A 27,788-nucleotide genomic window follows, 5' to 3' on the forward strand; every position below is an offset into this window, starting at 1 on the left:
GGGTTCAGTTTTGGGGCCCTCACTCCAAGAAGGACATTGAAGGACTGGAGCATGTCCAGAGAAGGGCAATGGAGGTGATGAAAGGTCTGGAGGACAGATCTGGCGAGAAGGTGCTGAGGGACCTGGGGTTGTTCATCCTGGAGATAAAGAGGCTGAGGGAAGACCTGCTGGCTCTCTACAACTCCCTGAAAGGAGGTTGCAGCCAGGTGGGGGTTGGTCTCTTCTTCCAAGGAACAAGCAACAGGAGAAGAGAACAGGTTTCTCCAGGGAAGGTTTAGGCTGGACTTGAGGAACAATTTCTTCCCATTGAGGACTGTCAAGGCCTGGTCCAGGGCAGTGGTGGAGTCCCCATCCCTGGAGGGGTTTCAAAGCCATGTAGATGTGGTGCTGAGGGACACAGTTCAGTGCTGATCTGGCAGTGCTGGGTTAGTGGCTGAACTGGATTATCTTAAAAGGTCTCTTCCAGCCCAAACAATTCCATGAGTCCGAGAGTCTCCTCCATACCACACTCCAGCTTCTCTCTCATCCCCCTGTGGTGCTGAACTCAGTTCATCTCTGGAGGTGTGCTGGTGCACACAAAACATCCCTCTCCAGTTTCTTCCTGCCTTGCTGTTTGCTTTACATCCTGAATTGCCCTAAATGACAAAGTCTTCCACTCACTGGTGCAGATGAGTGTGGAGAGCTAGAGAGGATGACTTTGGATGAACTTACCCAGAATAACCCACAGGTTTTGCAGTTACCCAGATTAAACTGATCCAGCTCAGGCTGGGACCAAACAGAAGTTTTGTGTGTGCTTTGAAGTTCTCGCCAAGCTCACTGAGAAAACATGAAGGAAGTGAGAGGAGATAGTGGTGAGGTCCCTGGAGAGAGGAAGTTCAGCAGGTTGAATGCTTCCTGACCCACAGGACCAGGTCTGGGTCCTCCTTGTTGGCAAAGTGGGAAGGGGAAGAAGAGGGTTGGCAGGGGAGCAGGGTGGTCCCTGTGCTGCCTTGAGCCCTGCTGTGGCTTAGAGTTCTGTAGTGGCTTGGAGCCTGTGGTCAGTTAGTGCAGCAGCATGCCCAGCTCTCCACAGAGCTGCTTCCCAGGTCACCCCTTGCCTATACTGGTGCAGGGAGTTGCTCCTCCCCAGGGGTGGGACCCTACTGCTGCCTTAGTTGAATTTCATGAGGTTCCTCTCCCCCAGCTCTCCAGCCTGGGCAGCTCTCACTGAATGAGACCACCATGAGGGCAGGATGGAGAAGGTAGCAGCGGGTGACTCTCTGGAGGAGTTTCTCTCATTGCCATGGATCACTGCAGTATCCAAAGCACTTTTCCTGCTGTTGATGGTCTGGATCACATGCTGTGGTGGGACATTAGCATTCCAGTGGGGTAGTGGGACAGGAAGGCTTTAGCAGTGGGAATAGAGCAGCAGACAGGCTGTGGTGACAGCTGTGAGGAGCACTGCGAATGCTAATGGTGGCAGTTGGAGAGGAGGCCAGGAGAATGGCAATGCCCAGGTGGCTCTTCCCCAGTCATCCCCTCCTTTGAATTCCCTGCAAAGCTTCACCACCTCAGGCTTTCCACAGGCACCAGGAACTGCTGGCTCCAGGAGACCTTCTTGGAGGTCTTTCAGTATTGGGGCTGAGAAGTAAGGCAGGGACAGGCATGTGAGCAGGGCCTGTTGTGACAGGAGAAGGGGTGATGCTTTGAGCTGAAAACGGGAGATTCAGAATGCAGAGAAGGGAAAAAATGTTTGACACTGAGGGTGGTGAGAGCCTGTCCCAGGTTGCCCAGAGAGCTGGGAGATGTCCCATCCCTGGAGCCAATGCAGGTCAGGTTGCTCAGGGCTCTGAGCAACCTGCTCTATTTGCAGATGTCCCTGCTGACTGCAGGGGGGTTGGACTGGATGACCTGGAAAGGTCCCAAACCTCACCTGCAAGCCTGAGTTCTCCTGATTAAGACACTGATGCAACTGGAGTTGGTGGCCACAGGTCCTGCCAGTGGCTAAGGATCCAGTTGTAACTTCAGCACATTTGTGGAAGAAGGTGCCATGCACCATCCCATAATGCTTTCCAGGCTGGCCAGCTATGATCTGAGGACAGGAGACACACCTTGGTGTCCTCACAGGGGACTCTCCCTGCTCTCCACACTGCGACCCAGGTCAGTTCAGCATCTCAGATTTGTTTGGGTGGAAAGGGACCTTTCAAGGTCATCCAGTCCAACCCCCTTGCAGTCAGCAGAGACATCTGCAACTAGAGCAGGTTGCTCAGAGCCCCAAACAACCTGACCTGGAATGGTTGCAAGGATGAGACACCTCCCACCTCTTTGGCAAACCTGAGCCAGGGTCTCACCACCCCCAGTACCAAACACTTCTTCCTTAAAGGTGGTTGAATGGAGGTGGTTGGAGGTGTCCTGCAGCAGGGTGGCTGCAATGGGGGATGAAATGGGCGCAGGTCTCAGCCCTGCAGCCCAGGAGAAGCCCACAGCCTGAGACAGGGGTGACAGGGACACCCTTTGGGTCTCTGCTCGCTGCAGCAACGGGACGCCGGGGACGCCCGTGGGAGCTGTGATCCCCTGCCTGAATCAACAGCGACACCCAGCGCCCACCCGGCTCCACTGCAGCGTTCTCCTCACCACCGCTCAGCACACAACGATAGAAAGGGGAGGGAAGGAAAATCAAAGAGGCTTTGAACGTTCTTGAAAAGAGCCTGAGAAAGTCTCTTCCTGGAGGAACCACTCACCTCTTCTCTGCTCTTTCTAAACACAGAATCACAGAATGCCAGGTTGGAAGGGACCCCAAGGACCATTTGGTCTGACCTTGGATGAATTAAAACTGACAAGGAAGAAACGTGCATCACCTCTGACACCTCACCTCAGCACCAAGCTGCTCCACACCCCCAAACCAACATCATCTCCCATTCCAGGGTTCAGGAGCCAGCTTAAAGATAAAGGAGCTCTCCTGGACCTCAAACCAAGGTGATCCTGAATCAGCACAAAAATGTTATCAAGGCAGGGGGACAGCATGAGGCTCTGCCAAGTTTCCTTCACCTAGGTATGGAGGAGCTGGACTCCCTCCTCCTTGGCCCCAGAACACATCCCTGAGCCTGCTGGGCTCCACACATCCTCAGCCTGGTGTCACCAACCCTTTGCAGTACCTCTAATGCAGCAACAGCCCTGGGATGAGATCTTGCAGCACCCTTCATGCAGAATCCCAGCTGGAAGGGACCTCTGTTGATCATTCAGGCCAACTGCCCTGCAGTCAGCCAGGACATTTGCAACTAGAGGAGGTTGGTCAGAGCCCCAAACACCCTGACCTCACCAGTGCTGAGTACAGACCAACCCTTAACCTAACACTACCAAGTCCACCACTAAACCATGTCCCTGATGGCTGATAGGTAGGTCAGAAACACCTTCACCCATCCATGAAATCACAGAATGGTTTGGTTGGAAGGGACAGAATCTCAGAATCAGTCAGGGTTGGAAGGGACCACAAGGATCATCTAGTTCCAACCCCCCTGCCATGGGCAGGGACACCCCACACTAGATCAGGCTGGCCAGAGCCTCATCCAGCCTGGACTTAAACACCTCCAGGGATGGAGCCTCAACCACCTCCCTGGACAACCCATTCCAGGGCTTCACCACTCTCATGGGGAAGAACTTCCTCCTCACATCCAGCCTGAATCTCCCCACCTCCAGCTTCATTCCATTCCCCCTAGTCCTATCACTACTTGATATCCCAAGAAGTCCCTCCCCAGCCTTCCTGTAGGCCCCCTTCAGATACTGGAAGGCCACAATAAGGTCACCTCAGAGCCTTCTCTTCTCCAGACTGAACAGCCCCAACTCCTTCAGTCTGTCCTCATAGGAGAGGTGCTCCAGCCCTCTGATCAGACCTCCAGGATCATCTAGTTCCAACCCCATAGCCATGGGCAGGGACAACTTCCATTAGACAAAGAAGACAAAGGTGTGCTTCCAGCTCACACAGGAGGTGAAGACTCCAACAGAATCCCAAATCTTTCCCTTCGGATCCAAAGGTATTTCAGAAGCGGTGGGAACCATCCAGGCATGAGGGCTTCAGCCTGTGCAGCTGCAAAGTTCTCCAGCTATTAAGAATTACTTTGCAGGCTCATTAAGCCTTGGTGGTGGCAGTTTTTAATTCTGAGAATGTTCAGGATGATAAAAAGCCTCTAAATGACCAGATATGTCTCATTTTACAGGGCAATAATTGCTTTTATGCGCAGCTTTAAAATCAAAGTGCTCTGATCCCTGCATCTGCTGCAGCTTCTGGAAGTGCATTAATACTAAATTAGAGCAATAGCTGGGTGAAGAAAAAGAAGATATTTGATCATAAACTGCTTCATACACTGGGAGGGGAAGAGGCCAGCAGCCACAGCAGCATGGCAAGAGAGCCCCAGGAAGCAAATAAAGCAGATTTTGCTATTTTTGCCATTTCTGGTTAATATTAGACACCTAACCCCCCCCTAAATGATCTTCCTTTGGTGGTTGTTTCTGGCCAGGCCTACAATTAAGGTCTAGGTGGTAAGCTCAAAAGAAGACCTTGAACAACCTGGCCTAGTGGAAGCTGTCCCTGCCCATGGCAGGTGATTTGAACTAGATGATCTTTAAGGTCCCTTCCAACCAAAACCATTCTGTGATTCAGTGAAGAGGAGGACAACGGGAGCTGCCTGCTGCTGGGTCACATCAAATGCTGTATGAGGTGCTGGTGTGCTCTGACAGCCTGTTGTAGGAAAACTGGGAAACTGCTGAAATCAATTGGAAAAATTCCTCTCCTGCCCTGCCTGTCAACTGGGTTTTGAAATAGAGAGTGATTAACATTGGAAAAGATCCTTAAAGTCATCAAGTCCAACCATTAACCCAGCACTGAAGGTCACCATTAAACCATGCCCCTCAGCACCACATCTCCATGGATTTGAAACCCCTCCAGGGATGGGGACTCCACTACTGCCTCAGGCAGCCTGAGCCAAGCTTTGACAACCCTTTTGGGGAAGAAATTGTTCCACATGTCCAACCTAAACCTCCCATGGGGTAACTTGAGGCCATTTCCTCTTGCCCTAATACTTGTTCCTTCAGAGAGGAGAGCAATCCCACCTCGCTCCAGCCTCCTTTCAGGGAGTTGTGAAGAGCCAGAAGGTCTCCCCTCAGTCTTTTCTCCACACTAAACACCCTCACTTCCCTCAGCTGCTCCTCACCAGACCTGTTCTCCAGACACTTCACCAGCTTCGTTGCTCTTCTCTGGACCTGTTCCAACACCTCAATGCCCTTCTTGGAGTGAGTTGCCCAAAACTAAACCCAGTATGGCCTCCACAGTACTGAGCAAAGGAGAGCAATCCCTGCCCTGGTCCTGCTGGCCACAATATTGCTGATCCTGGTGGCTACCTGGGCACACTGCTGGCTCTTCTTCAGTCACTGTCACCAACACCTTCAGGTCCTTTTCTGCAGGGAAACTTTCAGCCACTCTGCCCCAAGCCTGGAACCACCCACGGTGAAGCCACCACCCAAAGTGCAGCTGTGAGGTGTTGTCTAATAGCAAACAGGAATGACTTACCTGCAAGCCTCTCTGGCTTGAAAAGCCCATGTTTCTGAAGGCACTCAGAGATGCTGGCCCTCAGCAGGAAAGAAGTGTCTGTAGAAGCTCTCCAGAGCATGCTTTTCTGCTAAGAGAAGCAGGAACAGGTGGGTTTGTGTTCCAACAAGTGCCACTGACTTATCAGTGAGACTGGTGGGCTGAGGACTGGGTAGAGGACAGAGCTGAGAGGGTTGTGATCAGCAATGCAGAGCCTAAGTGGAGGCCTGGAACTTGTGGTGTTCCACAGGGGTTATGACTAGGTCCAGTCTTGTTCAACATCTTCATCAGGGACCTGAATAAAGGCTCAGCCAGTTTGCTGATGATATCAAACAGGGAGGAATGGCTGAGACCCCATCAGGCTGTTCAGCCATTCAGTAAGACCTGACCAGGCTGGAGAGTCGGGGGAGAGGAACCTCATGAAATTCAACCAAGGCCACTGTAGATTCCTGCACCTGGGGAGGAACAAACCCCTGCACTGATGCAGGTGAGGGGGGACCTGCTGGGAAGCAGCTTCACAGAGCAAACCTGGGAGTACCTGTGAGGAACAAGTTCCCCAGGAACCAACAAAGCGTTCTTATAGCTAAGGAGGGTGCATGAAGAGTGTGGCCAGCAGGTCACTTCTACTTTGCCCCAGGGAGGCTGCATCTGGAGTCCTGGGTCCAGTTCTGGGCTCCCCAATTCGAGAGAGACAGTGAACTACTGGGGAGTTTCCAGTGTAGGCTGTAATGATGGTGAGGGGCCTGAAGCATCTCTGTGAGGAGGAAAGGCTGAAAGACCCGAGACTGTTGAGCCTGCAGAACAGCAGCCTCAGAGGGCATTTTCTCAATGCTCAGCAAGAGCTAAAGGACCTGGGGGCGGGGGGGACAGGAAGATGGGGCCAGACTCTTGTCAGTGCTACCCAGGGACAAGGGGTAACAGGCACAAACTGGAATCCAGGAGGCTCCATCTGAACAGAAACTTGTTTGGTGTGAGGGTGATGGAGCCCTGGAGCAGGCTGCCCAGAAAGGTGGCAGAATCTCCCTCTCTGAAGAGATTCCAAACCCACCTGGACATTGTGATCCTGGACAAGCTGCTGTGGGTGCCCCTGCTTTAGCAGGGGGGTTGGACTGGATGATCTCCAGAGGTCTCTTCCAACCCCAACCATTTGGGGATTCTGGGATAGTTATAGCTACAGATAGGAAAGAGCAAGCCATATTAAAATCCTCTTCACAGGAGCTTCTAATACCACTGGGATAAACCAGTAACACAGTTATTGGTGTGAGGGTCTTCCAACCAGCTCATCCCTCCTCAAGAAGAGGAAGATGACTCCTGCTCCAGATCTGCTGCTTTGCAAGGTTGAGGTATAACTGCTTTGGAGTAACGATTCCCAGAGGTATTCCTGTGTTCGAGACTCAAGCTGCAGCTTATTTACAGTCACTGCCCAACACAAATGTCCAAAAATCAGTTGTTAGTGGTTTGTTTTTTTTCCCAGGGTTTATTTACTAAACTGGTTCACATTCAATGAAATAGGTACAACAATACCTACAGAGCATCATCACGAGAGCAAACACCTTGAGAACACAAGACCCAGAATGCAGGAGAGGGTTATTTTCCTTGGGGAGGGGGGGAACAACAACAACCAAAAAATGCCACTTCTGTAAACAATGACAGACCCAGAAGGTTGCTGCTAGAAAAGACACACACATAAAAACCACTCCAGGGACACAAAGGAAATCATGGTATGCACCCAAGCAAAGCACCCTGGTCGAGCCCGAGTACGATTCGGTGTCGTCTGTACAAAATCCTGCTCGAAACGACAGGTTCTCCTGGGGTTGAAGAGACAGCACAGCTCATAAGGCAAAAACAAATTGGAATTATCATCCAGTTCTTTGCTTTGTTAGGTAAAGATCAAGAATTTAAGGCAAGTTTGGCCGTTTTGCATTGTTTCAGAGGGTGGATGGGGACTTACAGATGGCAAATGGACAGAAGCGCACATTGTCTCCCAGGAAGTTAACTAACACCTACTGGACACTTCACCCTTCTAGAAACTCCAGCTGGGTTGCCTGAAGGAAAAGCATTTCTAGAGACCTGGAAAAGCCTTTCCTAGGAGAAGAAACCATCAGAGAGCATCAATTCCTAGATGGATTTCCTGAAGGAAAAGCATTTCTAGGAGAAGACCCCATCAAATGGTATGCAGAAGCACTGTGCAGCAAACACCTTGAAACCAAGGGGCATCACTTGCTTCATCCAGCTGACTATTAACAGCTGTATCACAGTATCACCAAGGTTGGAAGAGACCTCAAAGATCATCAAGTCCAACCTGTCACCACAGACCTCATGACTACTAGACCATGGCACCAAGTGTCACATCCAATCCCCTCTTGAACCCCTCCAGGGATGGTGACTCCACCACCTCCCTGGGCAGCACATTCCAATGGCTAACAGCTCTCTCTGTGAAGAACTTTCTCCTCACCTCCAGCCTAAACTTCCCCTGGTGCAGCTTGAGTCTGTGTCCTCTTGTTCTGGTGCTGTAATTAAAGGCTGCAGTCCAGCACTGAGGAGGAACTAGGTAGCTCCTCAGCATTTGTGTGCCTATAATCTGCTTGGGTATTAGGTTGAGGTGCTAAAAAATTTTAAGGAGACTCAGGCCTCTGGTGAGATTAAAAGACATACAGTGTGGACTGCAAGGTCAGAAAGTTGATGAGGGTGGACTAGATGACCTTTAAAGGTTCCTTCCAATCCAAAGCATTCTATAAATCCCAGCTGGATCCTGAAGGGAAAACATTCCTGGGAGGAGAGACCATTGAGAAGCTCACAGATGAGTGATAGAACTAAAAACAAAAGCAGAAATTGAGGAGCTGTCTGCATAGAAACTGATACTCATTTCTAAAGTGCTTTGCAGATCATTTTGAGTGAGTACCAAGCAGAACTGGATGATAATTTGGAGTGGGGTGACATCTTAGTTGAAGGTCCTTAATTTGCTTTTCCAACCACCAGATAGACATTGCAATGAGAGCATCCACCTCCAAATACAGATCCAAAGGGATTGTTGTGTCTGATCTTGCCAGAACCAAGCACTTGGTAAGGAGAACAAGCACCCAGAACAGAACATGAAGATTTCAGGTGATTTTCAGTGCCACAATCCCAAGGTTGATCCATCTCCAGCTGAAGAGCTCACCTAACAACAGCAGTATGTTTCAAGGAGGCATTTAGCCATTCTTCAGACACAGAGGTGTTTCATGAGGCTACCTTAGATTTATCACACAATATGGGGTCAATCTCTGAGCTAATTTGCCACAGCCCAGGTTGAAAAAGGAAAAAAGAAAGCGTAAAACACTTGGCAATTTGTAGTGCTTTTGCTTTCCATAAGTGAAAGAATATTTTGGGTTGGAAGGGACCTTTAAAGCTCATCAAACCCTGCTCCAGTCAACACTAACGACCAGCAACCTCCAGGTTGTTTGTTTTGGTTAAGTCAAAATGATTTCTGTACCTTGCACCACTCTGTACCAATTGAAAAGGGTGTTTCCTAATGTATTCAATCAGGGGGTGTATAGGAACATCTTCACCTGTAGAATCCTGATGTGGATAAACTCTCAAAGAGATGGTGCACACCAAACTGTTTCTCCAATTCTGCTGAGACCCCACCCCCAGTGTTGGGTCCAGCTCTGGAGCCCCCAACACAAGAAGGACATAGAACTGTTGGAGTGGGTCCAGAGGAGGCCACAAAGATGATCAGAGGGCTGGAGTCCCTCCCCTATGAGGACAAGATGAGAGAGCTAGGGTTGTTCAGCCTGGAGAAGGCTCCAGAGAGACCTTAGAGCAGTGTTCCAGCAGATGAAGTGGGCTACAGGAGAGCTGGGGAGGGACTTTTGACAAAGGCATGGAGTGACAGGATAAGGTGTAATGGCTTCAAATTAGAAGAAACTGGATTAAGATTGGACATTTAGAGGAAATTTTTCACCAAAAGGGTGGTGATACACTGGAACAGGGTGCCCAGAGAAATTGTGGAGGCTCCAAGCCTGGAAGCATCCTTGGACAAGATGTGCTTTGAGTGACCTGGACTAGTAAGAGACATCCCTGCATGGGGCAGGGTGTTTGGGACTGGATGGTCTTTAAGGTCCCTTACAACCCAAACTATTCTATGAATATAACAACTAGATGATCTTTAAGGTTCCTTCCAACCCAAACCATTCTTATGAAGCATATGGTTCCAGCCAACAGAAAGCATCAACTCCTCTTCAGTAAGGAATTGCTGGGCATTTTTTCCTCACTCTTTCTCTGTCAAGTGCCTTTATCTCTGGTGTCTGTTGGCAAACATGATGAGCAACCTGTGAAAAACTGAAAAGCCAAGCAGCACATGTGAGCCAGTGTGTTTGAAGGCAACAAGCTGAAACACCTCCCTCAATCCTGCAACACTAACCTGCTCCCCATCCTTCTCCTCGCCACACACAAACAGGCCACACACACACAGAGCTGCTCATGTCCTACCAAAGAGTTACTGAAATCCTTAAATTAGGCTTATTGCTATCAAACTGGGTTCCAGAGTGGGCCAAACTCCAGGGAAAAGGCTGACATTCATTTGCTTTGCTTTGAAAGTCCTGCTTCATTCTACCAGATGTGAAGAGTAAGGGCAGGATTTTACCATCTGTGCAAATATTTCTCCAGGAATAATGTTTGCTGGTAAAACAGCCTCATTTCCTGGCCTGTTCAGAATCAGCATATGGAAGAAGACAGAAGCCCACTGCTTGCCTGGTTGGAATAAACCAGGTACAGCCCAATCCCTCTGCTCAGCATCCTTGTGAAGAAATGGCTTTTAGAGCAACTATTTCATCTGTTATTGCACCTTCAAAAAGAATATTCTATGGGGGTGAAAACCAAGGAATTTAACATGTAAAAACAGGGGAAACCCCCAGGGATTTAACATGTCAACATGAGGGGAAACACAAAGGGATTTAACAAGGGGAAAGAAACAGGGATTGAACATGGTCAAACATGGAGAACCAATCAGCAATTTAACATCTTAAGGGAAAACCAACTCTGGAGGCAGAAAGGTTCTTCAGTACCTGGAAACAGATGTAGACATCAAAAAAGAAATCCAAGCTGATGGTGATTCCTAGTTAAAAGCCAAATCAAACCATCCTGAATCAGCTACAACTTGTATCTATTCACTCATCTCTTTTAAAGATGATAAATAAATTTATCTGCCCAGACAGTCACTAATTTCAGGATTACCCCAGAGCTCTCTCTTGAGATTCTGGTTACTGGCAGGAAGCAGAATCCTCTACTCTGTTTCACACTGGGGATGAGTGACTCTGCTCCACACTTGGCAGCCACTGCAGCTTCAAGGCTGAAGAAGCCAGGAAGGGATCTCACCATTCTCTCCCTATTTATGTCTTTGTGAAAAGATGAACAAAAGAACATAGATATTCTGGAACAGAAAATGATGTCACAGCTCTGGAGCTCAGCACACCCTGTTGTTCTTAACAGCTTCCACAGGCACGGGTGTATCAAGCAGAGAACTGGGACAACCAAATCATGCTCTATGCAAACTGCACCAAAACCTGTACCAGCCTTCCCATCAAGTCCTACATGTAGCACCATTTGGAGACCTGAACATGCTAATGAAACAATTCATTCTCTGAAGAAAGGAGTATGGACACAAGCAGGGTTGGGAGAGGGTTGGGATGGATTTTTTCCCTGGAGTGTCAATTTTATGCTGCTGTGGTGCCTCCTGATGTCATTTTGTCCTGTGTTACAACTGACAACCCACAGCGCAGGAGGAAGATGAAGTCATTTAGCACTCATCCACCAAAAGAATCCTAGGGGTTGGAAAAGATCTCTAAGATCATTTGAGTCCAACCATCAACCTAAGACGACCATGGCCACAAGACCATGTCCCGAAGTGCCATGCCCACGTTTCTTGAACACCTCCTGAAATGGTGACTCCACCACACAGGAAACACCAAGGGTGTTCGAAATGTGACTTCTCCTCACCAAATAAAAAAGGAAAATTCATGAAGAGGCAACAAATTTGCCTTGTAAATCAATTTAAATAGTTACTAATTATCATCCCAGCCCTCCGACCAGCGAGCAGGTACCAAAGGAGAGCGTGCAGGCAACAAGCCATGGTGTTTATTATTTACAAGCCTTGAGAGACAGAAACAAGGCAGCCCTTTAGTTACTGTTCATTAAAAAAATAACACAAAATGATGAAGCACTGGTGTCTTCTACACATCAAGACACAACCAGCCAAGTCTCAGCAAGCTCTCCAGTCACACCACGCATCCATGCGCCCCAAGCATGGGAAACTTCACGGTTCGGAGGAGGCAGGAGGAAGAGAGAAGACCTCTAGAAGGTGAAGGGGTTAGATATTATCCCAGTACTCTCTCAAGTTCACCTCCCCCTTTAACAGGATGCTACCTAAACCCAGCTGGGAATAAGCTTTCCATTCCCTCCATCCCTGAAGAAACCAAATTCTTCTTCATTTCAGCCCCAACTTCACCACGTTCCTCCAGCTTCACAAAACGCAGCTCGTGGGCTCCACCAGCAGGATTTATTTCCAAGCAGACTTAAGCTCCACCTTTGTGTCAGGTCCACCAAAGCCCTGCTTGCCATCAAAGTGCAGTCAAGCCAAAGTTGCATCGACAGTACATCATCCCAGCAGAGTCCAGCCAGGTGTCTGAGATGGGGTCATACTTCTGGACAGTGTTCAGGTAGGATGAGCCTGAATGGCCTCCAACCACATACAGGTAGTTGTCAATGACAGCTGCACCAACACCTGGAGGGGAAAAAAAGGATATAAAACTGATTCCATCATCACTGACTGTGGAAATTAGTAATAGCTTTGCTCCTAATTAGAAGCACCACTTCTCTACCTGAAGGCTCAACAGACAAGTCCTCTCAGCCTCTCCTTTTCCCATAGAACCACAGAATTCCTTGGGTTGGAAAAGACCACTAAGACCATGGAGTCTGACCATCAACCCAGTGCCACCGTGGCCATGGTTCCATGGCCCAAATTGCCATGTCCACAGGTTTCTTGAACCCCTCCAGGGATGGTGACTCCACCACCTCCCTGGGCAGCCTGTTCCAAGGCCGGACTGCTCTTGCAGGAAAGAAATTGTTCCTAACATCCAACCTAAACTTTCCCTGGTGGTTTCAAGCCATTTCCTCTTGTTCTATCACCTGATACTACAGAGAAGAGACCAATCCCCACCTTGATACAATCTCCTTTCAGGGAGTTGTACAAAGCCAGATCTCCCTCAGCCTCATCTTCTCCAGACTAAATGAGGCCAGTTCTCTCAGATGCTCCTTATAAGACTTTTGGGCTATTTTTAAAGAAAATAGGTGGTTCTCCTCCATTCAGGTCCTACATCCCTTTTCCAACTGTTTCAACACCCTTTGCTATGACAACACTCTTTCTGTCTCTATACTCCTTGAAAGGGAGACAGAAGACAGAATGAACTCCCAAGCCTCCAACTGAGATGTCAAATCAATGTCAAAGTCCAGTTGTTTACAGTGAGGGTGGTGAGACACTGAAATCCCTCCCTGGAGATGTTCAAGGCCAGGCTGGATGAGGCCTTGAGCAACCTGGTCTAGTGGGAGGTGTCCCTACCCATAGCAGGGGGATTGGAACTAGATGGTCTTTAAGGTGCCTTCCAACCCAAACCATTCTATGGCAATATAATCAAATACAACACAATAGAACAGCAAGCACAGAAACGCTGCACCTCACTCAAATCAGCAGAAGGAGACGACAAATGTTCATGTTTGCTGCAGCACAAACTTAAACTGGACTGCAGATAAAAATGCAGCAACAGTCATTCTGTGCCAGAGGTGATTGATGGTCACACGCCTAGATGAAGCTCTGTGCTCTGCAGACAGCAGAGCTGCAGCTCTGCCGTGGCTTTTAGCACACTGAAGAGCAGTTTGTATCTGGAGAAGACGCCAGAGCGACCTGTGGAGATCTTCCCACCTCCCTACCTGTTCTGGGCTCCTTCATGGGTCGACACACAGTCCATTGGTTCTGATGAGGGTCATATCTCTCGATGCTGGACAAGTGAGACACACCATTGTGTCCACCTACTACAAAGATGAAGCCCAGCATGACACCGACACCAAAGTTTATTCGCTTGTCGGCCATCGAAGCCACCGGCTCCCAGGAGTTCTTGCTGGGGTCATAGCGCTCCATGCTGTGAAGGCAAACAAACTACTGGTGAGGCCCCCAGTGACACTGGAACTTCACCCAGTATCAGCACTGTGGGGGTTGGAAGGGACCTCTGGAGATCACCCAGTCCAACCCCCCTGCTCAAACAGGGTCACCCACAGGACTTGCCCAGGATCACTATGTCCAGCTGGGTTTGGAATCCCTCTGGAGAAGGAGAGTCCACTCTGGGCAGCCTGCTCCAGGGCTCCAGCACCCTGACACCAAACAAGAAGTTGGATTTCCTGCAAGGAAGTTACCAAGTCGACCTGTTAAAGGCCTGGGTGAACACTGAGCATTCAAGTTTTGGGCATAACCATAGTGGTTTTGGGTTGATGGTTGGACTCCATGATCTTGAAGGTATTTTCCAACCAAACTCCGATTCTACAACTTCTGGCAAGAGGACTTCATTATCATCCACTTCTTATGGTCTGGGCAACATGGCTGCAGTGAAGAGAGCAGCCCAGAGGTACCCTGCTCTACTTTAAGCTGTCACTGAAGTTAGTCACAGCTTGGCACAGAGGTAAGACTGACCACACAGGACAACAGCACAGCTCAGTTATCCTGAGTCAAAAATAAAAAGGTCACTTTTCATTGCAGCCTCCACTGGACTCTCTCCAGTAGTACCCTGTCTCTCTTGAACTGGGGAACTTGGAACTGGATCCCAGATTCCAGAAGTGATCTCAGTAGGGCAGAGGGTGAGAAGCTCTCTTGACTTGCTGTGATTGAGGTCCCATCCCTGGAGACATTCAAGGTAAGACCTGATGTGGCCCTGAGCAGCCTGATCTAGTTGGAGGTGTTCCTGCTGACTGCAGGGGGGTTGGACAAGATGACCTTTTAGAGTCCCTTTCAACCCAGTGTCATCTGTGAATCATAGTACAGTTGGGTTGGAAGGGACTGTAGAGATGGTTTGTTTATTATTTCAGCTCATTAATTAAAACATAATCAGCTAGAGAAACACCAGATGAAGTTTCATATAGCCATGGCAAGCAAACTGTTTAAGTCATTGCTAGGTTTGCTTCAGTAATTAAAAAATCATTTGCATTTTCCCAGTGCAAGCTCCTTGGCTGTACTTTGCTAATTGGGAACTAATCCTCTGCTTCATCAAATGTATCAAGTAGAAAATTAAGGGCAATTAATGACTAGAGGAATGCTGTTCATGCTGCACTGTTAAACACTCAATGCAGCCCTGCCTCTGAGCAAGGTCTTCATTCCTTACCCAGCTCTTTGAGTTTGCAGCTCATTAATCTGCTTCCTGAAGGGAATGACAGCTGGCTTGTTCCCTAATTTTAACAAAGAAAAGGGAATATTGATGATTTCTTTGCATCACTGAGTGTCTCCCCACCCATCCACAGGGATGTGGGACAATGGAAGGACCTGGAGGTCTGGTGAGGAGCAGCTGAAGGAACTGGGGTGGTTCATCCTGGAGAAAAGGAAGTTGGAGCCAGGTGGGGGTTGGTCTCTTCTCCATAGTATCAGGTTATAGAACAAGAGGAAACAGCCTGAAATTGCACCAGGGGAGGTTTAGGTTGGATATTAGGAACAATTTCTTTCCTGCAGGGTGGTCAGGCATTGGAACAGGCTGCCCAGGAGGTGGTGGAGTCACTGTGCCTGGAGGTGTTCAAGGCATGTGTGGACATGGCACCTGGGGACATGGTTTAATGGCCATGGTGGTGTTGGCTGAAGGTTGGACTTGACTAGAGGTCTTGTTCAACCAAAAGAATGCTATGATTCTATCATTTAAATAGCATGCTGGTAGCAGACCACCTCCTTGTGATATGGTGTGAAGCAAGACTACTTCTACCCAGCACCAGGGAAGGAGCCACCATCCTCAGCTTTCAATAAAAAGTAGCATCAAGACTAGATCAGGATTCCCTCTGAGGTACGTACCACAGTTGTGTGTGGATTCAGCACATGAAACAGCCTGGCAATTCAAAACTACAGTTTGAAACATTAAAGCTAATGACACACAATCATAGCTTTGTTGGAAAAGGCCTCCAAGATCATCAGGACCAGAGGAAATGGTTTCAAGCTGCACCAGGGCAGGTTCAGGCTGGATGCTACAAAATACTTCTTCACAGAGAGGGTTATCAAGCATTGGCATGGTCTGCTCAGGGCAGTGGCGGAGTCACCATCCCTGGAGGCATTTAAGCAGTGTGTGGACCTGGTGTTTAGGCACATGGTTTAGGATTGACCCTAAACTGGGTTGAGGGTTGGACTGGAAGATCTTTGAGGCCTCTTCCAACCAATGTTTTCTGTGATTCTGTGATCAAGTCATAGAATCAGTAAGGTTGGAAAAGACCTCAAAGATCATCAAGTCCAACCTATCACCCAACACCTTGTGACTACTAAACCATGGCACCAAGTGCCACATCCAATCCCTTTTTGAACACCTCCAGGGACAGTGACTCCACCACCCCCCAGGCAGCACATTCCAATGGCTAACAACTCTCTCTGAACTTTTTCCTCACCTCAAGCCTGAACTTCCCCTGGCACAGTTTGAGACTGTGTCCAACCATTTAATCCTTCTTAAGGATTAAAACCAACCCAAACACACCAGCTGTAAGCTGGAACACATGAAGACACTTGAGAAGTAACAGGATGAGGTGTAATAGCTTCAAATTGGAAGAGGCTATGTTTAGATTAGATATTAGGAAGAAATTCTTCCCCCTGAGGGTGGTGAAACTGGAAAAGGTTGCCCAGAGAAGTTGTGGAGGCAGTTATAATAACTGAATTGCTTTGGCTGGAGAAGATCTGTAAGATCATCAAATCCAGTGACTGTCTAACTCTACCAGGTCTGATCCTAAACCACATCCCTCAGCACCACATCTCTGTGGCTCTGAAAGACCTCCATGGATGGGGATTTAACCACCTCCCTAGGGAGCCTGTTCCAGGCTTTCAGAACATTTTCAAGGCAAGAAGTTTCTTCTAATGTCCAACTTAAACCTCCCCTGGAACAACTTGAGGCTGTTTCCTCTTGTCCTATCGCTTGGTCTTCAGGAGAAGAGGCCAACACAACTTGCTCCAACCTCCCTTCAGGGAGCAGCAGAGCAGTGAGGTCTCCTTTCAGCCTCCTTTTCTCCAGCCTAAACAACCCCATGTCCCTCAGTTGCTCCTCACCAGACCTGTTCTCCAGACCCTTCATCAGCTTCTTTGCCCTCATCCACACACACTCCAGCATGTGTCTTTCTTGGAGTGAGTGGCCCCAAATTGAATCCAGTGTTCAAGGTGGGGCCTCAGCAGCAGGGGGCACAGGGACGATCCCTGCTCTTGTCCTGCTGACCATGCTGTCACTGATCCAGCCAGGATGCTGGTGGCCTTCTTGGCCACAGGCTGGCTCAGCTGAGTTGTCAGAGTGACACTGCAGAACAAGGAGTCACAAGCCCCACAGTAGACTACCAATCTAAGATTACTTTTTAATTGGCTTCCCAACAGGAGCCTCAGATGGAGTTTTGCTGATCTCTTGCTCACGACTCCAGGCTCCCCACACCAATACCTGTTCATGTGGGCAGGACCATAGCCACCAATGGCATAGATCATCCCATCCAAGACAGCTGCAGCAAAGCAACTTCTGGTTTTGTTCATGGGAGCCACCACCTGCCACTCCTTCACTTTGGGGATGTATTTCTCCACAGTTCTCAGGTAGGACTGCCCGTCATAGCCGCCCAAGGCATAGAGCTCTCCTGCCAGAACCACCACTCCCAGCGTGCTCCGGCTCTCCACCATCCTCTCCAGGGAGGTCCAAGTGTTGGTGTCAGGGTCCCAGCACTCCACTGAGTTCTCATGCTTGCGGTAGCTGATGCCTTGGCACACATGGGTTGCAATCCCTCCCACCACATAGAGCTTCTGGTCAAGGACACAGATCCCAAACTCGTAGCGAGGGATGCTGAGAGGAGCCAGGCCTATCCAGGAGTCGTTCTGGGGAAAGTACATTTCCACACTGGAAGAGAGAAAACAAACATTATGAGAGCAGAGCTGACCTCCTGGAGCAATCTGCCTCTGAGCGTCAAAGAACACAGTTTAAAAAGCCAACCACCTCCTGGGCTGCAGCAAAAGATATGTAGCCAGCAGGTCAAGGGAGGTGATTCTGTCCTCATGAGATTCTTCCTGGGCTATGGTGCCATCAACACAAGGAGGACATGGAGCTGTTGGAGAAGGTCCAGGAGGCCACAAAGATGATCAGAGGGCTGCAGCACCCCTGCTGTGGGGACAGACTGCAAGAGTTGGGGCTGTTCAGCCTAGAGAAGGCTCCAAGGAAAGCTCAGAGCAGCCTTATAGTACCTGCAGGGGCTACAGGAGAGCTGGGGAGGGACTTTTTACAAGGGCTTGTAGTGGCAGCATGAGAGGGAATGGCTCAAAACTACAGCAGGCGAGATCTAGGTCAGACATTAGAAAGAAGTTCTTCACTGTGAGGGTGGTGAGACACTGAAACAGGCTGCCCAGGAAGGTTGTGAAAGTCCCCTTCCTGGAAGTGTTCAAGACCAGGCTGGACAAGCCCTTGATCAACCTGGCCTAGTGGGAGGTATTCCTGCCTATGGCAGGGGCACTGGAACTAGAGGATCATTGAGGTCCCTTCCACCTCAAGCCATTCTGTGACTATTTCATACATCCAATCTGGTTCTTCCAACAGCCCAAACAGAAGCTACAGTGAAAATGCTGCTGACTGTTCTAAAGAGCTACAACCCCACAGTTTCACAGACTACAGCATGATGCAAAGCCACAGCATCAAGGCCAAGAGTTGAAATCACAGACACACAGAATTATTTTGGTCGGAAGAGACCTTTAGGACTGAGTCCAACCTTTAACCAAGCACTGCCAGGTCACCACCAAACCATGTCCCTCAGCATGGTACCTCCACAGCTTTGAAAACCCTCCTCAGATTGGGACTCCACCCCTGCACTGGGCAGCCAGGGCCAGACCTTCACAACCTTCAAGGGGAAGAAGTTGTTCCTGAAGGTCAACTTACTACCAACAGAACAAGAGGACACAGTCTCAAGCTGTGCCAGGGGAGGTTTAGGCTGGATGTTAGGAAGAGGTTCTTCACAGAAAGAGTGATTGGCCATTGGAATGGGCTGCCCAGGGAGGTGGTGGAGTCACCATCACTGGAAGTGTTTAGGAGGAGACTGGATGGGGTGCTTGGTTGCATGGTTTAGTTGATTAGATGGTGGTGGGTGATAGGTTGATCTCAAAGGTCTTTTCCAACCTGGTTCATTCTATTCTAAAGCTCCCCTGGTGCAACTTGAGGCCATTTCCTCTTGTCCTATTCTTGTTCCTTTCATTTGAAAGCAGAAGCCAGGCAGGAGAGCATTGAGGGAAGGGAAGACAAGACAGTGGTGATGCCCCAGCACCATCTGGAAGTGGGGTGTGACTGAGGTAAGAAATCAAAAGGGCTATGAAGGGTAAAGTGAAGTCAAACCCAGTCAGACCAGCCTTAAGTTGGTGAGAGACAAGGGGAACTGGAGAGCCTGTGTCTCTATATATGTAAAACATACATTTAGAAAGTATAATTTGTAGGTTTTTAAGTCTGTATTTTACACAGTGTATAATTTCAATGGAATGTTGAAGTGGCACTACCTAATTTGAATCTGTTTTCCAAACCTTGCTTATTTGTGTTTGCTTTTACTTCTGCTCAGTGCACAGTATGGTGGTTTTAGCTCATCAAATTTAGACTCTGGTCAACCCACCTGACAGGGTTTAGTTAATTACTGACCTGATTTCAAAGTGCCCAGCACACAGGGAACAGGAGCTGATCAAAGAAACAAGAAAATGAAGCTCATGGAGAGTTAGTAGCCACTGGCTAAGAACCCAGAAGCAGGCATGGGGCAGGGTAGCTGGAAGCTGTCCAGCAGAAAAGCACTTGGGGGTGTGGGCTAACAGCAGCTGAAAAAGAGCCAGTGTGTGCCCAGGTGGCCAAAAAGGCCACCAGCATCCTGGCTTGGATCACACCAGGGCAGTGATTGTTCCCCTGTACTGCTGAGGCTGCACTTTGAGTCCTGGGTTTAGTTTTGGGACCCTCAGTCGAAGAAGGACATTTTGCTGCTGGAGCAGGTCTACAGAAGGGCAATTACGCTGGTGAAGGGTCAGAACAGGTCTGGTGAGGAGCAGCTGAGGGACCTGGGGTCATGAAGACAAGGAGGCTGAGGGGAGACCTGGCTCTCTACAACTCCCTGAAAGGAGGTTGGAGTCACGAGGGGTTTGGTCTCTTCTCCCTAGTATCAGGTGATAAACTGAGCGCAAATGGCCTGAAACTGTGCCAAGGGAGGTTCAGGTTGCACATTAGAAACAATTTCTTTCTTGCAAGAGTGATCAGGCATTGTAACAGGCTGCCTATGGAGGTGGAGTAGTCACTGTTCCTGGAGGTATTCCAGAAATATGGGGACATGGTTCAATACCATGGTGGTGGTGGGTTGGTGGTTGGACTTTGTTATCTTAGAGGGATTTTCCAACCCAAACAATTCTGTGGGTCTATGCCACAGCAGACTGGCTCTTGGGCAGCAGCCCAGTCACAAAATAGTAGCACCAAAAAAAATAAATCTGAGTAATTCTGTTACTGTGAAGCAGGGAAAAAGTGAAAAAGAGCCTTCTAGCAAGTGTAAGTGAGAAGGAGAAGAGTGGAGTTAAGCTTTCCTGCTTCCTAGTTTTAATCCTACTGGGGAGTTATTTGTCTGAATAACTTGTGGCTTGCTAGATTTCTAAATCTAGAAACCAAACAATTCCCAATCCCAACATCTATCACTCCCTGTTATCAGGAAAGTTAACTTGAAATGAGACAAGGCAGGTTTTTACCTGCAGCCAAGAACTGTCACAGAAACAAAAATCTCTTCAGTAAAACATTATCCCAGGATTCAGCTGCAGAACCAGTTTATGTAACATGAGAATACCAACTCAGCTGGTAAGGGTGCACTGATATCAAAAGCACTGCATGCAAGCACTCATGGACATGCAGATCCTCCAGTGGTTTAACTCCCACTTCTGGAAATGTTAATGCAATGTTGTAATAAACCACAGGATGCCAGCATGGTGGGGGTTGGAAGGAACCTCTGGAGATCACCCAGTCCAACCCCCCTGCTAAAGCAGGGGCACCCTCAGCAGCTTGCCCAGGATCGCAATGCCCAGCTGAGTTTGGTATCTCTGCAGAGAAAGACTCCGTGACCTCTCTGGGTAACCTTCTCCAGGGCTCTGTCACTCTCCCAGAGAAGAAGATCCCACCTCTCCAGTGCTGCCAGCACCTCCCCAGCCCTCACCTTTCCAAGCACGCGAAGAGCCCTGCTTTTCCTCCCACGGCACAGAGAACTTTGGGAGCGCAGCGAGGCCGCGTCATCAGCATGGTCTGGTGGGAGAGTCTGTGCTCAGGCATGAAGTGGTACTTGAGGGCCTCATTCAGGAGGTGTTTGCAAGTGTGGTCATCACGAATGAGATGGTTTGCTTCATACAGCCTGGTGAGGAACTTGACGCTGAGCAGGGGCAGGCGGACACAGTGCAGCAGCTGGGCCAGGTACTTCTGCCTCTCCTGCACGTCGTATTTGATCCAGGACTCCAGCGCGTAGAACACGGTCTCCTCCGTCACCACGTTCAAGCAGTCGTTGGAGACAATTTCATCCAACTCAGAATGGGTGAGCTCAAAAAACTCTTCTGTCTGACAGACCTCCTCAAAGTTCTGACAGATGTACTTGTTGGCAGCCAGGTAGAGGTCGTGGCAGCCGTAGGTCTCGGCGAAACGCGAAATCCCGATGCAGTTGCCGGGATCGAGCTGGCTTTCCAGAAAGTCACAACATTCCTTCACCACCAGCTTGATCTGCAGGAGGTTTGCGGCTGGCAGAAGCGACTCTACAGTGTCCTGGGAGATAAAGACGGTCCCCGTGTAGGCATACTCCACGATGGCCTGCAAGGCCGCCTCGTCGATGCACTGGAACTCCACCTCGGAGTTCTCCTTCTCGGAGAGGTTGCCGGTGAACATGGCTTTGAAGTAGGGGCTGATGCTGGCCAGCACCACCTTGTGGGCCTGGATCTTGACATCGCCGACCCGCAGGATGATGTCACAGAGCTCGCGGTGCTGGCGCAGCAGGTTCAAGCCTTGCAGGAGCTGCTCGGAGTGCAAGTGGGTTAGGTTGGCAAGCATGTAGGTTGGAGATGACTGGTCCATCTGCAGCAGAGGGAACATTCAACGCGTTACTCAAGGCTCTACGTCAGCAGCTTCATTACTCACGGTGCTCAGACACAGCACCCAGAGCAGGCAAAGCTCACTTTTGCTTTTCTCTTCAGACTTACTGCTCTCCAACCCAATTTTGTAACCCTCACCTGCTGGTTTTCCATGCAAATTAAACCCAGGACAATGAAATTGCAATTAACAGTCTGTGCTGTATTAATTACACGATAATGAAACTGGTTTAATTGGAAGAGCCCTCTAAGATCATCAAGTCCAGCCATCAGCCCAACACCATCATGGCCATTAAAAAAAATAGTCCCCAAGTGCCGTGTCCACAGGTTTCTTGAACACCTCCAGGGATGGCGACTCCACCACCTCCCTGGGCAGCCTGTTCCAATGCCTGACCACTCTTGCAGGAAAGAAATTGTTCCTCCTGTCCAACCTAAACCTCCCTTGGTGCAACTTCAGGCCATTTCCTCTCCTTATATCACCTGATACAAGGCAGCCCACCTGTACCACCCCCACCTGTCTCCAACCTCCTTTCAGGGAGCTGTAGAGAGCCAGAAGGTCTCCCCTCAGCCTCCTTTTCTCCAGGCTGAATAGCCCCATTTACCTCAGCTGCTCCTCACCAGACCCCTCAGGAGTTTCATTGTCCTCCTCTGTACCTTTCAACATCCTCCTTTGAGTGAGTGGCCCAAAACTGTATTCTGTACTCAAGGTGTGGCCTCACCAGTGCCCAGCACAGGAGGACATCCCTGTCCTGCTTCTGCCAGCCACACTATTGCTGATCCTGGCCCAAATGCTGCCCAGGTGGCCCTTCTTGGCCACCTGGGCACATACTGGCTCATCTTCTACTAGCTGTTGATCAACACCCCCATGTCCTTTTTCCACCAGGCAGCTTCCAGACACTCTGCCCTAATTCTGGAGCATTCATGAGGCTGTTGTGACCCAAGTGCTGGACTCAGAACTTGGATTTAGAATAGAATTAACCAGGTTGGAAAAGACCTTCAAAATCGAGTCCAAACTATCATCCAACACCATCTAATCAACTAAACCATGGCACCAAGTACCCCATCCAGTCTCTTCCTAAACACCTCCAGTGATGGTGACTCCACCACCTCCCCGGGCAGCCCATTCCAATGGCCAATCACTCTTTCTGTGAAGAACTTCTTCCTAACATCCAGCCTAAACTTCCCCTGGTGCAGCTTGAGACTGTGCCCTCTTGTTCTGGTGCTGGTTGCCTGGGAGAAGAGACCAACCCCCACCTGGCTACAACCTCCTTTCAGGTAGTTGTAGAGAGCAATAAGGTCTCCCCTGAGCCTCCTCTTCTCCAGGCTGGTCATATCACTTGTGACCAGCCACCAACTGTACTTAACTCCATTGCTCACCACCCTTTGGGCCCAGCTAGTTTTAACCCCCATCCCTGGAACCCTTGATAGTCAGGTTGTTTAGGGCTCTGAGAAATCTGCTCTAATTGCAGATGTCCCTGCTGACTGCAGGGGAGTTGGACTGGAGGGCCTTGAAAAGTCCCTTCCCACTCAAACCTTTCTGGGATTGTTCCAGAAAGTTTTAGCTTGCTTCATGACACCAGAAAGCACTTGAAGGCACCTGCTCTAATTTCAGTATCATTAAAATTCCAAGGCTGCTGCCCACCACTACCTGCTGGAGCAGCTTCTTCAGTTCTCTATTCATGGCAGTGAGCGGGTGGAGGGTACAGATGTGTCAGGATCCCGGACCACGAGGAAACGCAGCCATTGTTCTACAGAGAACACTGCAACCACCCAGCTCCTCAGATGAAAAGCTGGTTTAATTTTAAATTTGCTAAGTGATTACACAAACTTCCAAGACTTCACTTCTTTTGTCTTATTGCTAAGGGGGGGTGTAAAAAGGCAGAACTTCTTAACTGACATCTCCTTTTCAGTGAGCCTACCGAGAGTGCTGCTTCTGAAAGAAGAAAATGAGTTGCCCACATTTAGACACAGAAGATAATAGCAGCGACAGGAGTGGAGGTTGAGACCTAGAGGTAGAAAAAAGTCTCTTACCCATTACAAAATCAATCAGTTCATCCCTCTCCCATTAAAGCCCTGCACAGAAAACAAAAACTTATCTAAAAGGAGGGGACTGAGATCTACCTGCAAAAGATTTTATACAGTAATATTTAGAACGCAACAACAATTTTCTGCTTCCTACTTAATCTGTGCTACAAAAATAAAAAGAGAAGAGCTGCTCAGCATCTAAAACATTTCCTTTCCTTCTGCATTTGTGGTCAACTCAGAATTTGATTGCACATAGACACAGAAATCACCAGGTGCAACACTTGTAAGAATGGTTACAAAAAACTACATTTAAGTCAATTCACAGAGAAAAAACTAAACCTTTGTGTTCCAGCTTGGTAGCAGTGCCCATTGTTGTATCTCACACACAATGCTCACCCACACATGCAAAGATTTGCCTTTTTATTGTTTTTTCTTTCTTCATTTTCATGTTGCAGAGCAGGAAATGAGAAGCTGGAACCTTAACTGGCCCTGAAGAACATCTGCGAGTCCAACCACCTGTGCTCACAGCACAAACACAAATGGTTGCCCTCAAGCTCTGGGCTCTCAGATCCTTTTCTGCCTGTATTAAAACTTATCTTAAGCAGCAAGGGAAAGAATAATTGCAAATTAGAAGGTTAACCACAACAGTAAACACCCAAGCTTGCCTAGTGAACGTGTTCTCTCTTCCACAGCCCATGCTACACATAGATACCCAGGAAGTAATGCAGTGCACAGCATTTAAGTGAAAACAGCAGGAAGAGCTGCAGGCACTTTTCTATTCCAAGGTAGTATTTAAGTGCTCGCCAGTTCCTCATTTAGACTACAAAGTGGCTGGAGCCAGGGAGGGACTTTTCTCGTTTTACAGCTCACTGAAGAACATCAAACCTCAGCAGCATCCAAGGCTAGTACCATGCTATTTTGCTTCTTAACATCATCACAAAAGCCATCTTCTGCACAAAAAAAAAAAAAAACAAACACCAACTAGAGCATAAAATAACCTGCACTTGCAAGAGTTTTGCAGCTCATCTGCAGACTGCTCTGTTTATAACATTTTAAGATCTGCACGTCCTTTGCGTGTAACCCGAGCGGTTAAGCTTCGGTCCCAGCCCATTTCAAGAGACAGAGGAGTGAGGGGAAAGAAACACAGAGCCCTGCTCACGGGTGTACGCTTCAGAAACCCTTGTAACGCGTCCCTCTGCCAGCCAGGCAGTGAGCGCGAAGCCAGCAGGACGGGGATACCCACCGACTGCCACCTCACCAGCAGCTCCGCGACTACCAGAAGGAAGCGGACACCTTTCCACCACTGGTCAACTTACCACAGTGTTCCCCAGGACTGACAACCACCTTCCAGGACACTTGAGCCCGCTCATACCCCACAGCCCCACACCGCTCCCTCCTCCCTCCCTCCTGCACTCCATACTCCGCGCTGGACTGCTCGAAAGGCTAGGACAAACTACCAACACCGAAGCGGCCCAGGACAGAGTCTCAAGGCTCTAGAAGGCTCTCTGAGGACAACTTACTGCGGCAGGACCAGGCTCACCTAATAGAGGGGGTGGGCGCAGGCCGCGGCGAGGCCCGGCCCGCGGTACCACCACCTCACTCGACTCGACTCGACTCACTCCTTCAGCGGCACCGGGCACCGCCTTACGTCACTTCCGAACACCACCACCCCGCGCCCTCTACCCAATCAGCGCCGCGCACCCACAATGCCCTGGGGCGCGCCGTACCATTACTTCACACCACGGTGGGGGGCAAGTTTCTTTTGGCTGTATCAGCCCTGCTACCGTCAGCTCTCGTCTCTCATTTCTGTGTTGTAGAACTCGAGAGGTATGGTGCTGGGCAGTGTTTTATGTGAGAAGAGAAGAGTAGTGAGGCGTGCTCCAGCCGTTCTTTCCCCTGTCCTCGTTGTAGTGGTAGGTCCCGCGCAGGCACGGTGCGCGGCGGTCCTTGGCGACGGCGGTGTTGTGGTGCTCGGCGTTGCCGGGGCCCCATGGCCGCCGCCCTCGCTCTGCGGCCGCCTGCCATGGAGGAGCCGGCAGGCACTGAGCGTGGGCTGAGCCGGCTCCCACCGTGCCTCAGCCCTGGGAGGATGGTGGGTGAGGCTGATATTACTGTAGAGCTGCCTTGGGGGCCTCTACGTGGGAAGCGCCGCGGGCCCGGCCGCCCCTATCGTTCTCCTGTCGCCGTTTCCCTGCGTGTCCCCACGCCTCCGCCCGCCTCCCGCTGTGGTCTGGGTGAGCTCTCCCTTAGCCTTGCCTGTCCCATAGGGCAGCGGGAGGAGGAGGAGCTCGGTACCGAGCCGTTGCCACCCACCAGCCCGCAGAGGCAGCTGGAGGGCCGGGTGGTCGGTGAGGACGCGGTATCACCGCCCCTCGCCCAGCCTGGCAGCAGCGGCTTGAAGTTCGGGCTGTTGCCGCCGGAGCTGCACGCTCGCCTGCTGGACCAGGAGGACTACAAGAACCGGACACAAGCCGTGGAGGAGCTGAAGAGGGTCGTTGGAGGTGCCAGCCAGTCTGCAGTGATCTCCACTCCTGCCCCCAGTCTCCTGGGGCTCATCAGCTTTCTGTACACCCTCCTCGATGATTCAAACTTCAAGGTGGTGCTGGGGGCGTTGGAGGTGATCCATCTGGTGGCCCTGCATCTGGGTGACCAGGTCCAGGCCTTCCTAGCACCGCTGGTGTCAGCTGCTGCTAAAGTTCTGGGGGACAACAAGGTGGCCATCAGGCAGGAGTACAACCACCTGCTCCTGCAGCTGATGAAGGCAGCAGGTCCTCAGCAGGTTCTGAGCTTGCTGCTGAAGCAGGAGTACCTGCAGCACAAGAACTCCAAAGTCCGTGAGGAGGTAGTCAACATCTGCATTGTTGCCCTCCTCACCTACCCAAGTGAGGAGCTGGACTTGGGCAAGCTGGCGTTTGGGTTGGCTCCAGCACTGGTGGACAACAAGCGCAGGGTCCGTCACGCTGCCTTGGAAGCGTTTGCTGTGCTGGCCTCTTCCATGGGCCCAGGCAAAACCAGCCTTCTCTTCAAGGCTGTGGATGCTGTGGAGCTTGAGGACAATGGGGATGGGGTGATGCACGCAGTGCAGGCCAGGCTGGCCAGGAAGACCTTGCCGAAGCTGGTGGACCAAGGCTTTGTAGAGTATGCTGTGTCCTTGCCGTCATCTGGCCATAACAGGGGGTCCTGTTTGCCCCCTGGGGCAGATACAGATTGGCTGCTAATGGGCAGCCGGACTCAGAGTGCCCACAGTTACTGTGGGTATCACCCCAGGGATGATGGACTGCAGAGCTCCAGCCCACATGGAGCTTATAGTGACCAAGGAGTAAGTCCAAGGAGAGTCTTGAGTGCAGGTAAAGGGAAAGCCAAACTGCCTTGGGAAAACGAGCACGTTGAAGACGGGGAAGGTGGCCTGGGAGTCAAGGTTTCTTGCACAAAGGGTGTGGAGCAGGTAGGTACTCCCATTTCATGGGGCTCCTTTCTTCTGAGGCATGTCATCCGTGGAGGTGTTTAAAAGCCATGTAGATGTGGAGCTTGGGGAAATGGCTAAATGGTGGACTCAATGATCTTGAATGTCTTTTCCACCCTTAAGGATTCTGTGTTCCAAGGGGAGAAGTGAAAGCTGTCGAAGGCTTGTTGAGTGATGGGTATTTATGAGGTGTGGCTGATGCTGCTGATACTTTGTGTGCAGCGATCTCTCTACCTGCGTGGATCTGGGAAGGCAAATCTGAGAGCTCCTTCTGTCAGATTTAAAAGCAGCAGGAGCCAGGCAACTTAGCACTTCTGAAAAACAAATACATTTATCTCTTCTTGTTTTGATAATTTTTTTTCTTGTGGTTTTTTTTTTTTTGGTGGTTAGGTTTGGGGGTT

The 27,788-nt window shown here is 49.9% G+C and overlaps 2 protein-coding genes across 2 annotated transcripts in view; one reads left to right on the top strand and one right to left on the bottom strand.

Moving 5' to 3' along the window:
* Positions 1-9,590: 9,590 nt before the first annotated feature.
* On the bottom strand, positions 9,591-25,536 carry KLHL28 (kelch like family member 28). Its single transcript, XM_009897189.2, has 5 exons — positions 25,465-25,536; positions 20,987-21,885; positions 17,239-17,682; positions 13,523-13,731; positions 9,591-12,320 (listed from the first exon to the last, which is right to left on the bottom strand). Exons 2-5 carry the CDS (start codon positions 21,883-21,885, stop codon positions 12,157-12,159), a joined length of 1,716 nt encoding a protein of 571 aa, XP_009895491.1. The 5' UTR covers positions 25,465-25,536; the 3' UTR covers positions 9,591-12,156.
* Positions 25,537-25,865: 329 nt separating this feature from the next.
* The window catches only part of TOGARAM1 (TOG array regulator of axonemal microtubules 1), a 36,041-nt gene continuing 34,118 nt past the window's right edge, over positions 25,866-27,788 (top strand). Inside the window, exon 1 of the mRNA XM_054161621.1 lies at positions 25,866-27,369. Within this exon, the coding sequence (XP_054017596.1) occupies positions 25,915-27,369 (1,455 nt within the window). The 5' untranslated portion in view covers positions 25,866-25,914. The remainder of the gene's footprint in view (positions 27,370-27,788) is intronic.

The sequence above is a fragment of the Dryobates pubescens genome, chromosome 5 (assembly GCF_014839835.1).
Source record: "Dryobates pubescens isolate bDryPub1 chromosome 5, bDryPub1.pri, whole genome shotgun sequence".
Classification (NCBI taxonomy): Eukaryota; Metazoa; Chordata; class Aves; order Piciformes; family Picidae; genus Dryobates; species Dryobates pubescens.

Excerpts from the sequence above, each read along its gene's own strand:
- KLHL28 (XM_009897189.2), bottom strand. The coding sequence starts at position 21,885 with ATGGACCAGTCATCTCCAACCTACATGCTTGCCAACCTAACCCACTTG. Across the intron at positions 17,683-20,986 it reads CTCTTCGCGTGCTTGGAAAG|TGTGGAAATGTACTTTCCCC; the intron begins GTGAGGGCTGGG and ends TCTCTCTTCCAG. Across the intron at positions 12,321-13,522 it reads CATGAAGGAGCCCAGAACAG|GTGTTGGTGCAGCTGTCATT; the intron begins GTAGGGAGGTGG and ends TTTCCCCTCCAG.